The sequence below is a fragment of the Protomyctophum parallelum genome (assembly GCF_964188405.1).
Source record: "Protomyctophum parallelum genome assembly, chromosome: 5".
NCBI lineage: Eukaryota > Metazoa > Chordata > Actinopteri > Myctophiformes > Myctophidae > Protomyctophum > Protomyctophum parallelum.
In genome coordinates this window covers 21062974-21076669 of record NC_139702.1, presented here as the reverse complement: position 1 = coordinate 21076669, position 13696 = coordinate 21062974, and the positions used below count along the sequence as shown (strand labels likewise).

The 13696-nt window shown below is 42.0% G+C and overlaps 1 protein-coding gene across 3 annotated transcripts in view; it reads left to right on the top strand.

Annotated features, from left to right (window-relative positions):
• rptor (regulatory associated protein of MTOR, complex 1) overlaps positions 1-13696 on the top strand; it is a 167186-nt gene that overhangs the window by 26747 nt on the left and 126743 nt on the right. For all 3 annotated transcript variants that reach the window (XM_083765717.1, XM_083765716.1, XM_083765715.1), the window contains exons 3-4: positions 4044-4146; positions 6135-6217. In XM_083765717.1, the coding sequence (XP_083621843.1) occupies positions 4044-4146; positions 6135-6217 (186 nt within the window). The remainder of the gene's footprint in view (positions 1-4043; positions 4147-6134; positions 6218-13696) is intronic.

Genomic DNA, 13696 nt, shown 5'->3' with positions numbered 1-13696 from the left:
CCATCCTGCAATGTAATGATGAGACGAAACTGAAAAACACGATCTCCCATTCATCTCTATTATTGTTATGTAAATGAGTATCAAACGTAATATTAATTGCATGTATTCGAAGCTGGCTGGGGTGGGAAACAAACAATTTCATTAAGGCTGTTTATATTATGATGTTAATCATCTGGGCATCGAGTTCAAATCTGCTGTATGTTTATAAAGATTGTCGGAAGGATTAACTCCCGGAACGAAACTAGAAATTAGTATATCCACTAAACTCTCCTATTCAAATATTCTGTTGCAAATGGGTCTATGCTGTCCACTGTGCAAACATTGACTAAATTCACCTTGGATCATAATGTAGACTAGTTCATTATTAAAGTGATTAAAATCTACTTGCAGACAGTTCGATACTTGCTCAGCTGTTTCTGTCTAGCTGAAAATAGTCTGGAAGACAAAGGGGTGCCTTTATTGATATTCCCATTGTGTTATCGGTGAGATAGAAAAAACACAAAAGGCTGTTTTACTACTTGTTCTTCAACATATTTCCCTGACATTTCGCCAAACATGGACCGTTGCCTTAATATCTCCTAGAGGCCAGTTGTCAATTCAGTTGTGTTATTTGAAAGGTCAAACCCCAGCCTGCCTGCCTATCCTCAATGGGGTCAATGTGTTTGGCTTGTGTTCTAGCCATAACGTTTTTATTGTCCGGAATCGGTAGACAATAACAGAACAATACTGATAATCATTTTCATGGGTGGATAATTGAATCGCCAGATAGATCTAATGAATGTAGAATTATGTACAGGATGTAATTTGCATACACAGATGTGAGGGGATTTAATTTAATTTACACTTTTGGACACCATTTAAAAACAAATCCTCATTCCCCTGTTATGTCCGTGTGCCAGTGATCGTGTGCCAATTTTGGCACACGTGCCTAAGGTTGCCTACCCCTGTACTAGTGGGTAGGCAAAGAATGTGGTTGAGCATGAGCTGTTGTAATCACTATACTTAATTATTCCTGTGAGACGTCATCTTACAATAGATTTTCAGCCGTTGTCAGAGATTTGTGGTTGACCAACTTGACCTTATGGCTAATTGGAGCCAAGAGGCCACAAAGGTTCATCTTTCTAAAGGTTGAGGTTTTCTGTTAAGCATATTGTCTAGGTCTGTCCCACCATGGCTACTACTGACATCGCTCACAGGCTCTTAAAACACTAGCATGACTGGAGAAAAAAAGTAGCAAGTGCTTAAATTCATATTTAGAAAATGTTTCAGATGTCAAAAATGTCTGAGATGATAGACTGGTACTTCCATGACCATGATGATGGTCATGGAAGGGGAACCTTCTGAAAGCTTCATTGGCAAAGATAATCAACTTCAAAATCTCAAACGGTCAAATTGACACCTCCACATGCTAGTGTTAATTAATTAACAAGGAAGACAAACACTGATGAACCTGTGACTCTGCACAGCCCCACCTGAGCACGTCCATCAACAATTACCTTTCCCTATCGATCCCTGCCATTGACGCAGTAGACAAGCAGTCAGAGAACACCAGTGATTCAACACTTTTAATGCTGCAGCCTGCAGCCTACATAACCCCAAGACAATTTTGTGATAAAACATAATGGCAGATATAACTATCCTATCCCAAATGGAGGAAACATACTGTCTGTCTGCATCATTGGCTGATTTGTCAATTGCCCCTAATTTAAGCTGTTAGCATTAATTTATTATTATTTATTCATAATTATGCAGTGATATTAGCAGATTGTATAATGCATGATAGACATGGGATGCATAGTGTTAATGGAATGGTAACATTGCAATGCATGGTACTAAAATACATTATTTTGTCATTTGTGTTCATTTGCTGCTTTAAACGATTATAGCGACTATAATAATATTATTACTATATATTATATAGTATATACTGCTTCAGAATCTGTTTGATTATTGTTATAAAGCATTGTGAGCATTAATGTGTTCTTATAACAAAAAATTTACAGCGTTATAAGCAGATTGTAATACATTAAGTAATGTTCATAATGCATCATAGACATGGGTTAGTTAATAGACATAGTTAATTTAAACTTGGCTGTTGGCTTTGTCCGAGGCTTAACGGTCTTTATGAATACTTTTTGGAACATCTATGGGAAAATGTTATGGGAAATTCTCTTCTCGTGCCCTCGTCGTTCTGAAAGGGGCGGGACTGCGACGCTCTATATGCTGTTTATATCCAAACAGTTAGCCCGTGTTGTTCTAGGTTTAGGCAAATGTATCTATATTCAGATCATGCTGCTGGTTTTGAAGGAGAACTGTTGTTTTTTAACTTGTGACCAATTTTTCGATCATTTGAGCAACATATGGAGGGTGGGTGTGTAAATTGTTTGAATTTGTCCATTTAGCTTCTGAGCATTTAATCATTGGTAATTCCAACTATGCCTAATACCTTTTTATTTTCCAAATATAAGTTTATATGCTTTTATTAGTCTGAAAACATTATATTCCACTTGTATCTGTGTTGAAGCTGAAGAGTTCTTAGTACTAATTCCAGATTCAAGTCAGAATATTCACCTGATCTTGAGCATATTTAAAATAATTCCAAACTTCATTATGTTCACATGCTCAGAAACCAGGATACAGAGTGTTGTAAACTCTAAGTACTGGACCCTCGTCTGGTTTGACAGACGGGTAGTGTGTGCCGGCTGGGCGGTGTGTGACAATCACTCAGCTGGCACATACTACCTGTCTGTCAAACCAGACGAGGCATGAAAGGCATGAAATTAGGAAACTAGTTAACATGACCAGTAGTCGGAAGTCCCGTACCTTCTCTAAATACCCCCGACCTTTTTGACTACTGTCAAAATGCAAACATATTAGTTATGGAGTCTAAGGAAATATTAAATAAACCTTTCTAACACTTACTGTCAATTCTCCAATTGTTATATAATTATGTATTAAATTAAACTAGTAATAATTGGGACAATGGAATTTGGCCTTACTGGTCCATAAATGTGTCTAAGATGGTGTGCTACTTCATTATAATATTTAGTCTTTCAAAACATGTATTTACTTACTTCAAAGTCACTTTTTCCCACTTTAGAAGGCATTTTTATAATCTGTCCCAGTCCTAAATGGGTTCAAATTGATTTAGAAGTTACATCTATGTTTAGAATATTAAGATATGCTTCTAAATATTCAATCAAGCAACTTGGCGACTTAACTGTCTGTGGTGTTTAAAAGTGAAATACCCCTAAAAGTTGTTTAAGAAAACAGCCTTGTCAGTATCAGTGTACAATCCCTATAGAATAGACCATCACGCCAGAAATCCTTAACGGTCTCAGAAATCCCATATCGGCCAGGCTCCATCGTCATCACCATGTCATCGTCAATCAGCACAACCCTACTGTGCACAACAGCACAACGCTAGACCTGTCAGACCTCGTCAGAGGAAGGAGCATGATTCTCTTTTGCTTCATATTCCAGCCGTCACAAACATTCATATCTAGGAGCTGTTCAGTACATCTTTCTCACGGTTGCTCCACAGTGAAGCAGTCGGAGTTGAACAGTTTAACAGTTTGTCGTCAGCACAATTCCTGGGCCATGGTTTGACAGCATTGTCATGCTGCAGCAAGTAGGCAGACACTTGATTTACACCGTTCATTAAAGTCATTTTTATAATGGGCAATTTACTTTTTGGGCAAGTGGGCATTACCTTTGGGCAAGTGGAACATGACCTGTACTTGCCCCCGATGGGCAAGTGCCTCTGAGACCTTAGTGTCAAGTTCAACCCCTGCACTGGGGTTGCACCAAAGGGCAAGGTCTATGTATGTTTTAGTGCATGCACACCAGACACTTTTATAGTTGTATTTGTTTCATGTGTGCCTTTAACCAATGCAATATTTCTGTAGTAGTCCTTCACAATAGTGTTAATTCTGTGTGTTCTGACAGCACTCAGCCTTTCGGTAATACAATACCAGTTGAAGACGGAAGTACGGTGCTTATACTTTTAGATCTGTTGACTGTTATTCCCCCTGTTTTCTCAGATGAAGACGGTGAGCGTAGCCCTGGTCTTGTGTCTCAACGTGGGAGTAGACCCTCCTGATGTGGTCAAGACATCCCCCTGTGCCCGGCTGGAGTGCTGGATAGGTGAGTGAATATGTTACATGCATATGCCGCTATCCGTGGCACCGAAATGGTTCAGTGTCGACAGTTATCAGCATGTAGAGTGAGACTTCTATTGATGCTGACTGATCACTATGCAAACTTCCAACAGAGGATCTAAAATATAACCATCAACTGGAGCATTGGACTAGTTTAAAGCTTCTGGGGAAGTTGTCATCTTTGACATCTGCTGATCATTCCTTTTCCCACTTTACGATATGTTCAGCAGTGCTGCAATCGGAGGTGACATTTTACGATATGTTCAGCAGTGCTGCAATCGGAGGTGACATTTTGTCCATTTCACTGTCTGAAAGCACGCTTGCAGGTCCTTCTGATTAATGCTGCGTAACAATTTGGTAACCAGCCGGTCATGAGCTGCCCTGTTTAACCCATTTTGACCTGAGATCAGATTCTAAACATGTCTTCTACATCCTGACAGTTTTCTGAAAAAGCTATGTTTCTATGTCAGTCGTTCTTTGATTTTTCAAAAATAGCAGACCTACCAGCTCGTAGTGCGCCACTCGGTGGCGCGCTATGAGCTTGTAGATCTGCTATTTTTCAATAGCTAAACCATAACATAATAACAAAAAACATCGCATGGATGCACCTGGGACGTATCCTCAGTGATGTATCCTGAGGTCAACGGGGTTTCGGGTCTCGCAACATCATACCCCTCACTCAGGCGACCCAGCCGGGAGTGATCAAGTCCCGACTTACGTCCCAGTAGCTACCCTCAATCAGTCCCACTAGGGAAAAACCAGGGGCACACAATCCGTTGGAACTACTCCAGAACTACTCTGCCAGGGCTGGGAGGTACACTTCTGGCAAATGGAGGGACTACGCTCTGTGGGTTGTCTCCTGTCCGGGCTCCTCCTACGTCTCACCAGGTCCACTCCTGCTCTCACCAGGAGTAGAGCGAGGACCTGTGCGTTGCACCAGAGTCCCAGCACCAGACAGTTCATTCAGGAGTGGTGGGCAATGGTTCCGCAGGGTCATAGTGCTGCGGTTCCGCTTGCTGCTTGCATGGCCCTCCCAAAGGCCTCACCGAGGGTTGTTGGGCTTCCTCCTCACGGAGGACACAGGCTGGGGCGCTAACCCATACTGCTCACCCGGGTGCCGTCTACATTCCGGCTGTCACCCGTCTCTCCGGTGGTCACCAGACTATACCAGACCCAGACCGTGTGAAACAGAAGTAGAGACAATGACCAGTTAGAAACTATTCATGTGACCACAGTTGTTGTCCTGTTTAACACATCCGTCTCTAGTTTTTCCCTCTTTACTTGCAGGCTCATAGTTCAGATAATTCAGATAGCTTTGTAGCCACAGATTGTTTTAAATTAGAATGACATAACCACACTAATATGTTAACTGGCTTAATTCCAAAATGCTACTAATTCATATGCACATTGAGTATCGTATTGAAGCCTTGCAAATGGACTCATCATGCTGATTTACACTTTCTTGTTGAAGCTTCATTCATCATCACTATAATAACAATGCTTTAATTGTCCCTGCAAAAAGTATATCAATATCTCCTGCAATTTTGTCAATATGTTATTCTCTGCCTGCCTGCTGGGCATAATTTGATATCCCCTCAATCTATATCCTGCAGCTTTTTATGCCATATTGACAAACTCATCATTATTTCAACCTGTGGTGCAGTTTTCACTTCCGTTCCAAACACCTTGTCTGATTTGATGAGAAAATGGCAGATTCATAAAGAAATGCCTGGTCATGCTGACAGCTGTTTTTATTCACACTGCTATCAAGTTGGTTCTGTATTTATGGGGCTTGATTAGTTTTTCTTTCATGTTGAGTCATCATGAGGTATAAATGATATTGTTTGAGGAATTCGTATTTGCCTTATTTTTATTTTTAGGTTACTGTGTTGAATAAAGTGTTTGTGGCATGGTGTGACACCTGGATATACTGTAAGTGTGCTCACACACTGCCTCTGTGTGTTTGCTTGCCAGACCCTCTGTCAATGAGCCCGCAGAAAGCCCTGGAGACCATTGGGGCCAATCTGCAGAAGCAATATGAGAACTGGCAACCCAGGGTGAGTGAGTTCCCATGTAACAGTCTCTTTCTGCCCCTTACACACACATGCACGCACGCACGCACGCAAGACACACACACACAAATGCTTTGTATACCAGATGCGCAGAGTTTTTGTTGCAGGAGATATTTTCAGATAAGCTGTCATACCTGTGATTGTCACCTTCACCTACCTAACCACACACCATTCAAGTGTGTTCTGAAAATAAATGCAAATGTGTTCCGCTGTGTGATTGCACAAAGTGTCAGAGTGCATTGCATCACATAAAAGTAAAATCACCCAGCCCCTCAACTGGCGTTTGCGTTCCGCTCTGTTCCAGAAGCTCAGATCCCAGAGCAGCGGGAGATGTTGCTTCTAATCAGACTTTCTAGTCTGAGAAGAGTTACCAGTTTGACTGTGACTGTGTTTAAGTGTATATTTGAGGGTTTGTTTCATATGTTTATGTGCACAATGGTGGAATACTTGTGCAACCCACAAGAATATATGAATCAAGCATATGATCTAGGATGTGTAATGTGTATGTGTGTTGTGAACTGATTGATTGATTGAAAATGTATTAACAGTATGCAGAATGGGTACATTTCAAACGAAAGCAGTAGCACAGGGCAATACAAAACTTACTGTGGACGACACCATCATGAAGCATTACGCTGCTGGGGGGGGGAGGTCATATTTTGACAGTATGTACATGTATTAGGATGTTGATATTCATTCATTCATCAGCCAACACTCTCCACTGACAGGTAGTACCCCCCCCCCCCTCTGGGTTGTATATCGTTTGTTGAACTCCCTCTAGTGTTATGGGTGTGGACTTTGTTGACATTAAGGAAGTATTTTGACAGGTACATGATGGGTATCTTAGTGGAGTAGCGAATCTTCTGGACCATTCATTGCAAGATGGTGCACTCTGTCGTCAACCCTAAGCCATTCCATCCTGTCAAAATGGGCAGGGTTGAGGTGGGGTCGGGGAGTGAGGCTAAGCAAATGAGGAGAAATGGTCAAAGGAGAAAAAGATGTTTCTTCATTGAGGAGAGGATTTGTGTACTGATGGATTTGCTGCATGGAGATGCAGTTGTGAAGAAAACACTTGTCACGCCCAAGCTCACATACACACACAGAGATGGCAGAGCATGAGAGGGTTTGACAGAGTTAACCCAATGATCATACTCGCATAATAATGTTGCTTTAAGTCGCACAATAACTTACTGCAAGGAAACATTTTGAACACAGACTGTACTTTGTCACCTGTGTCTGAAGGCCACCTCCTCCCACCTTCCAAAAAACAACTTTTGCCATCAGCTGTAAAATACTAAACTAGGAGTGGGAAATGTATTTCGTGGAGATGGAGCACATCTCCAGAGAAAGTGAGTTGGGGGTGCGGGGGAGGGGGAGAGAGAGAGAGAGAGCGTGAGTGTGGGCTTACTGTAGGATCACACGTGGGGTTGATTGTGTTGGTGGTGTGTGGGAGGGTGAGAACGCTGCTCTTGCGTCTAGCCCTAGGACTCTGTGCACTACAGGACCCGTGCACTAACAGAGCAGTGCTTCAAGTTCTCACTATACTACACCTCCTAGACAGTAGACACAACTCAAATGTTCTTAATGTGATTACATGAAGCCTACTTAATGCTCGGTTTCTTTCACAAAATTTAGTACCAGTATAACTTGAGTCAGCAGAGGCTAGTCACTTTAAAATGTGTTCATTTTATAGAAATTGTCATTTTGTACACTCAAGGATTTAACTTAACTCGGGATTATACACAGTAGACCAAAAGTAGCACTCCCTGTTCATGTCATATACTCGGCGAGTGACTCAATCCCTCTGTTTGCCTTGTCGACTCACATTGACCCTTGTAGTCGGTCAGTAACACAGAGTAAACACTGTCATGTCTGCTGCCCGCAACACTCAGGTTCTTTCTTTACCCTACCTCCTCTTTTAATACCACTTACTTAAACATTCATCTGCGTTGGTTTTACCGCCTTTTGTGTTGTCTATCCTCAATTTGCTCTTTTTCACAGTTAGTCTCGTTTGCTATAAATGCTTTTTTACTTTTGCTAGATTCATGAATGATGATGTAATGGCCTCTATCACCGCTTTTTCCTGGCTTTGAGTCGACTGCTTTCACTGTGAATGCAAATTACCCCACGTACTGTCCAACTGTGCGTTTCCTATTTTGGGCCTTGGAAGTGCCCCTGGGGTGCAGCTTGTAATAGCTTGCTTCCTGTGCCAGATTTAGCTCGCTAGTGGTGTCCAACCAGGTGCAATGAAAACATACTTTTCATTGCTGAGTGGTTGACCTTTTGGGTGAAACAATATCACTGCATCATGGCATGGCCATGATGTGTCACATACGGTCTGAAACAGCATTTTAATAGATTGTGTCCTAGGGTTAACATTATATCATAAGTATGCAATATGGCTTTTACAAGTTCTGCATTCTTTTTCTTTGGGCTGGGATTGTGTGCGGTCTCTCTGAGGTAGTGCTATGAAAGCTTTCTAGCAGCCAGTCACTCATTTGCTGTTTCAGTCAATGAGGAGCATATTTTGAATTATACATTTCTAATCACTGGGGCAATTATTTTTGATTTCTTTTCCACATTTGGAGTTACATCATGGCAAGGTAACTACACAACCGAAACCTCTAAAAAAGTGGTCTTACCCTTTAAATCAATACTTAAATAAACTAGCAACGACTGAAGTTAAAATGAGTACCTAATATGTTCTCTTCTCTTTGTTTTAGTTCCGTAGCAGTGCACTCTACAAACAATGTTCTATTAAAGTTTAAACAATCCTGTTTCATGGCTTAATTCTGATACCATCGCAGACATTCAATTAGAAGTTAGAACCTAACCTCAAGGTGCCATGCCCATCTCTATTCAGTAGAGCTTTGTAATTGTTACGTGAAGAGACTCTTCCGTTTGTTGTTTGTCCATGGCTGTTTGGCCTCATCGTCTCCAGAGGCATAAACATATAATAAAAGCATGCGGGCAGATTGTTTTACATTTTTGTTTCAGAACCCTGGGATCATAGAAATACATGAAATGACTTATATTAGAATGTCTCGCTACTTAACCTTCAGACTGTCTTCATTTCTTGGTCTGCGTGCCCTGCTTTTTAATTCTCTTCCATGCTCATTTTTCTTTCGATCAGTCTCTCTCTCTTGTTCATGCCTGTTGAGTGTTCTGTCACTATCTGAAGCTTCCATGCCAGGAATTCTCTCCATTGCAAGATATCATTTGATTATTCTTAGCTTACTTATGATCCTTGATGACCATTTCTACCTTGTGTTCTTGCTTACTGTAAACCGCTCTGGATTAAGAGTGTCTGTTAAATGCCTAAATTGTAATTACTAGGTCCCGTTCTAATATATGAACACCAAATTAGGTACAGTGTGGGTAATGCGATGTATATATCAGGGGTTCCCAAACTTTTTTGGCCCAGGTACCCCAATTGGGGGGAAGAACTTTTTCCAGGTATCCCCTCATCCTCGCAACACCGATAAGCATGTTTGCAACCTTACATTTAGATGCTATTGGAACTATTTGTATTAAAACTTTTCAATCAACACACATTTTCATAAAATGTATTTAAGATGCTATCTTAGAATACATGTAGACCTATTTGACAGTGCAGAAACATAATTGCCTTCCTTGATGTATCAATTGAGCGTCAGCGACCATCAGTTGGTCATACAGGTCACAGACACTCAGCCTCTGCAGCACTCCACTGCATGGAGACTGTTTCATTTCTATCCAAAGGCCCTTGAATGATGGAATATTACTGTGATTATGGTAAGCTCACATATCACACAGAATTCACTGAAAATTGTGCAGAGAATTCCATGGTGGGCGTCTGTGTATTCCTGGGACTCACAAAACAGTAAATACGTCTGTGTGGCTGAGGCACGCACGCACGGCACATTCGGCACGGCGAATTGGATTTGACATGGCAGCAGCGCCCTGGACGGCGTGTGCACAGTACAGACAACACTGGCAGGCGTGTGCGGGTATTTACACAGGCCTATAGGGATTTGGAATGATGCGACAGTTAATCGAGGCGATGTTTGTGTTTTGTATGAATTGTGTTTTATGACTTGCGGTGCAGTAGGCGAGCCGCTATTGTAACATTGTCCTTGGCTTTGACGCGCGAGGGACTACAGGAGTCACAGGACATGGCTATCATATCAAGTTGTCGCTATGATATCGGGAGGAAGCGAGAGTGAATGTGACGCTGTGGTGGAGTATATTCTCGATATATGATGATCCAACAGATCTAAAAAAAAGTACCGGTACACAGTAATTTGACGTTGGGAGTGTAACCAACATGAGCAACATATGGGGAGTCCGCGCCTCCGCAGAGAACAGCAGATTAACTAGAAAAAGTGCCCTTCTGGGCACAGGTCTCCACCAGGATAGGAATGTAGGACATTGCAGCTTGCCTTCATCTGGTGGTTGGATAAAAGGGCAACAAAAGTAAATCAGGATGGAGTCTGAGAAATCTGAAAGACCGGTTTCGTTGAATGGCTCTAGAGAGACTGTGTACCAATTTGCGTGATGTTTGGACAAAATCTGTAGGTGTACTGTGCAAAAACTTGTTTTGCACAAAGCGGCCTCCTGGTGGCGCTATAACAGGCCGTTCTGGAAAGTTTGGGGCAGAGGTTCATCGTTGGCATCCAGGGAGTGTGTGTGCAAAATTTGGCATCGACCGGTCCGGCAGTCTCTGTGGTGGGGCAGGTGCGGAATTGTATAGGCCACTGTTTGTTGTGTTGCGGCGGTAGCAGAGGAAGCATGACAGTGGGGTAACACCGAGAACAGTGGCCTGTGATGCAGGTGGCGGAGGTGTGAGGTTGCACAGTTTCCCATGTAAGTAGATGGGGAATTTTGTATTCACTAATGAAGTAATTATTAATTTATAAGTTGTTAAATGGGAAAAAGGGCTTCGTTAAGACCTCCATAATATTATGTTCAATGCCTGTGTGAAAAGTGAGGGCAATTGGTGCAGGCAGTGAGGAGCAGCGGCAGTGTTTCATTCATTCAGAGTTTCAGACATAGGCATTGAGTGAATTATAGTATGATGATGATATAGTGAAAGTTGCCACTTAGTAAAGTTCCTGCTGAATGAATAACATCAAAGAATTACCACAGACATGTCTCGGATAGTGTTTCTGTGTGCAAAACACAGCAATACCTCTCACCCCACCCTGTCCCACCACCACCACCACCTCTCTCTCTCTGCTGTTTGCCCCTTCAGCCTTGATGTAGCCATTGAATCCCTGCTGTCCACTGTATACTAACTGCATTATTTATCAGTGCACTGCAGCTCAAATACTTAACCTCTGATTGGCTACAAGGCTCTGCTCTTATCACTGCAGCAGTTCCCAAAATGTAAATGCAAGAGACAGAAAGGCAAGGCAGAAATGAAAGACTAATGTACCTGTTCAGTTGGGGCTTTTCTGTTTCTCTAACAAACAGAATAAGGCCTTGTCACAGTAAAGGCAGTATAACATTTTGGACGTCAATCATTTGCCATCAATGACTGGAGCAGGCGGTGATCGTGCTGTCAGTCAATTCTATAAATGTCCAGTGTACAGTACAACACATAACGTGATTTATACAAAGACATCATGAGCACTTTCTCCTCAGTTTTTGAAGAAAATCAATTTCCTGGATTCATTCAAAAGAATTGTCCCAAAATGTGGTAAATATAATGTGGAAACGTTCTCTGTGATCTAGTTCTGTGTTTGGTCCACAGGGAGCTCTAGGGAGGAAAAAAAAACATTAGCACACCGGAAGACTTATGGACAACCCACTGTGAAATCCATAAACAATGTGCTTAGCCGGAAAGATACAGGTCAAGGCGATGGGATCCCTATGGGAAGGAGAGAGCGAGAGAAGAGAGAGAGTGAGAAAAGAGTGAGAGAGAGAGATAGAAGAGAGTGAAAGCAAAGGAGCAAAGGAGCAGCAGAAAAATAGAGGAAACCCAGAGAGAGAGACATGGTAGAGCGGCTATTGATCCGTTTTTGCAGCGCCTGCTGATTACCTCATAAATATCCCACTAGAAGACACTTTGGAGACAGCAGGCCATCCAGCGTTAATCTGTCTGGTTAGGGAGGATTACCACTAGATTATAGTGATGTACAGGTTACTGCAGTGCGGTCATGGTTTATACCCAGCCCTGTTTATTACCAGTTAGAAGAATATATTGCTTCTGCTGCTGTTGGGATGTTTTTCCTTTCAGCCTAGGTGTTGGGTGATAATAGTAGTGCTGTGTCTCTGTAATCATTCCAGGCCCTAAACCTAGCAGGCAATTTTCTGTTCTTTATACATTTGAAGTTGTTGTTTTTTGTGTCAAAGAGAAAGATCACTTTATGCTTGCTTGTTGAGAGACTTTGCAGGAACCTGTCTGTGTGCGCGCATGCATGAGAGAGAGAGGTTGAAACGAAGAGGTGAGATATTTGGTATGTGGCTGTCTGTCTCAGCAGGCTGTGCAGTAGAAGTGTTTTATGACAGTCCATCGCCACACTGCACATATATTTGTAAGCATTTGATCAGAAGCATGATCGGCACAACAAAAATGGGAAAGAGAGCAGGAGAACCGGATTAATTTCTAAAACGAGAGAGAGAAAAATTACATCTGTGTGTGTGTGATGGGTGGGCTCTGAAATTGCTCATTAAATGTCATAAAAGTGATGAAGCGAGTGTGCAGTGCGACAGAATGCATTGCAATTATCACAGTTAGGAAACGGTACAGAAGTATTGAAGATTGATATGGTCTTTGTTCTATTGCTGAACAAGCCTTTTACTCATCTGGGGTATGTTACCAATTATTTTAATCATCTTCTATTTTATTTTCTAGTTATCTAGTTATTTTTTGTGCTGTGGTTATTGTATCATTGTCTACGAGACCATAACATTTATTTGTTTTAGATAAATATACTGACCGGTGACAAATTTATGTAAAACTCTGAATTACTGAGAGACATAGTAAATGGGTGTATGAACTGTGGCATGTTTAAAAACACTACTCACTTGCAGCTCACTCACTCGCTGAGTGTTTCAATAAGAACAGTGCCTACAGTCATATCTACATTTTGAGCTATGGGAAAGGCAGTAAATAAGTTTGGAAGGTGCAGTTGAAAATGCTCATTCAATTACTGGAATGCTCATATTATTGCAATATCTGTCTATCTGTCTATCAAGTGTCTGTCTGTGTGTAATCCACGTAACTCGAGAACCCTTCGCCCCACGGACTTCAAATTCGACACACGCGTTACACACCACCACAGGGGGTGCAGTGGCCGGTGTCGAGTCAGTCGGACCCACGGTTGTCCAGAACCGCCCCAAAAAGGTCTCTGCCAGAGTGCCCGGGCTCTGGACAGGGCCCCTGCCCAGGTTCCATATATCAAATCAATATTATTTGTATAGCACATTTAATAACGACTCTATATATGGAGCTGGCCTGTTCTGACATCATTCTGACGT